Source organism: Colobus angolensis, unplaced genomic scaffold (assembly GCF_000951035.1).
Source record: "Colobus angolensis palliatus isolate OR3802 unplaced genomic scaffold, Cang.pa_1.0 Scaffold25, whole genome shotgun sequence".
Lineage (NCBI taxonomy): Eukaryota > Metazoa > Chordata > Mammalia > Primates > Cercopithecidae > Colobus > Colobus angolensis.
In genome coordinates this window covers 3,408,384-3,408,698 of record NW_012115710.1, presented here as the reverse complement: position 1 = coordinate 3,408,698, position 315 = coordinate 3,408,384, and the positions used below count along the sequence as shown (strand labels likewise).

General features: G+C 67.0%; 1 protein-coding gene across 1 annotated transcript in view; it reads right to left on the bottom strand.

The window, feature by feature from the left end:
- Positions 1–315, bottom strand: part of LRRC4B (leucine rich repeat containing 4B) — a 54,636-nt gene that overhangs the window by 9,752 nt on the left and 44,569 nt on the right. Inside the window, exon 4 of the mRNA XM_011946503.1 lies at positions 3–307. Coding sequence (XP_011801893.1) covers positions 3–307 — 305 coding nt within the window. The remainder of the gene's footprint in view (positions 1–2; positions 308–315) is intronic.

The following is a 315-nucleotide window of genomic DNA, read 5'->3' as shown; positions in this document are numbered from 1 at the left end:
CGGCGGCCACGGACACGGCCGAGGCGGCGGGCAGCTCGTCCTCCACGTTGATGATCTCCACGGTGCGCGTGGGCCCGTGGTGCTTGTGGAGCTGGTGCTGCTTGCGCAGCTTGTAGAAGGCCACGAGCATCACCGCGGCCATGAACGTGATGGCCACGAAGCAGCCAATGATGATCTTGGTGGTCTTCATGACGTCGTCCAGGTCCTTGAGGGCGTTCTCCGTCACATCCGTGATGGGCACCGTGAACGCCTTCTCCGTGGGCCGCGAGGAGCGCGGGGCGGGTGCCGTGGTAGACGACGAGGCAGGGCCGGCCG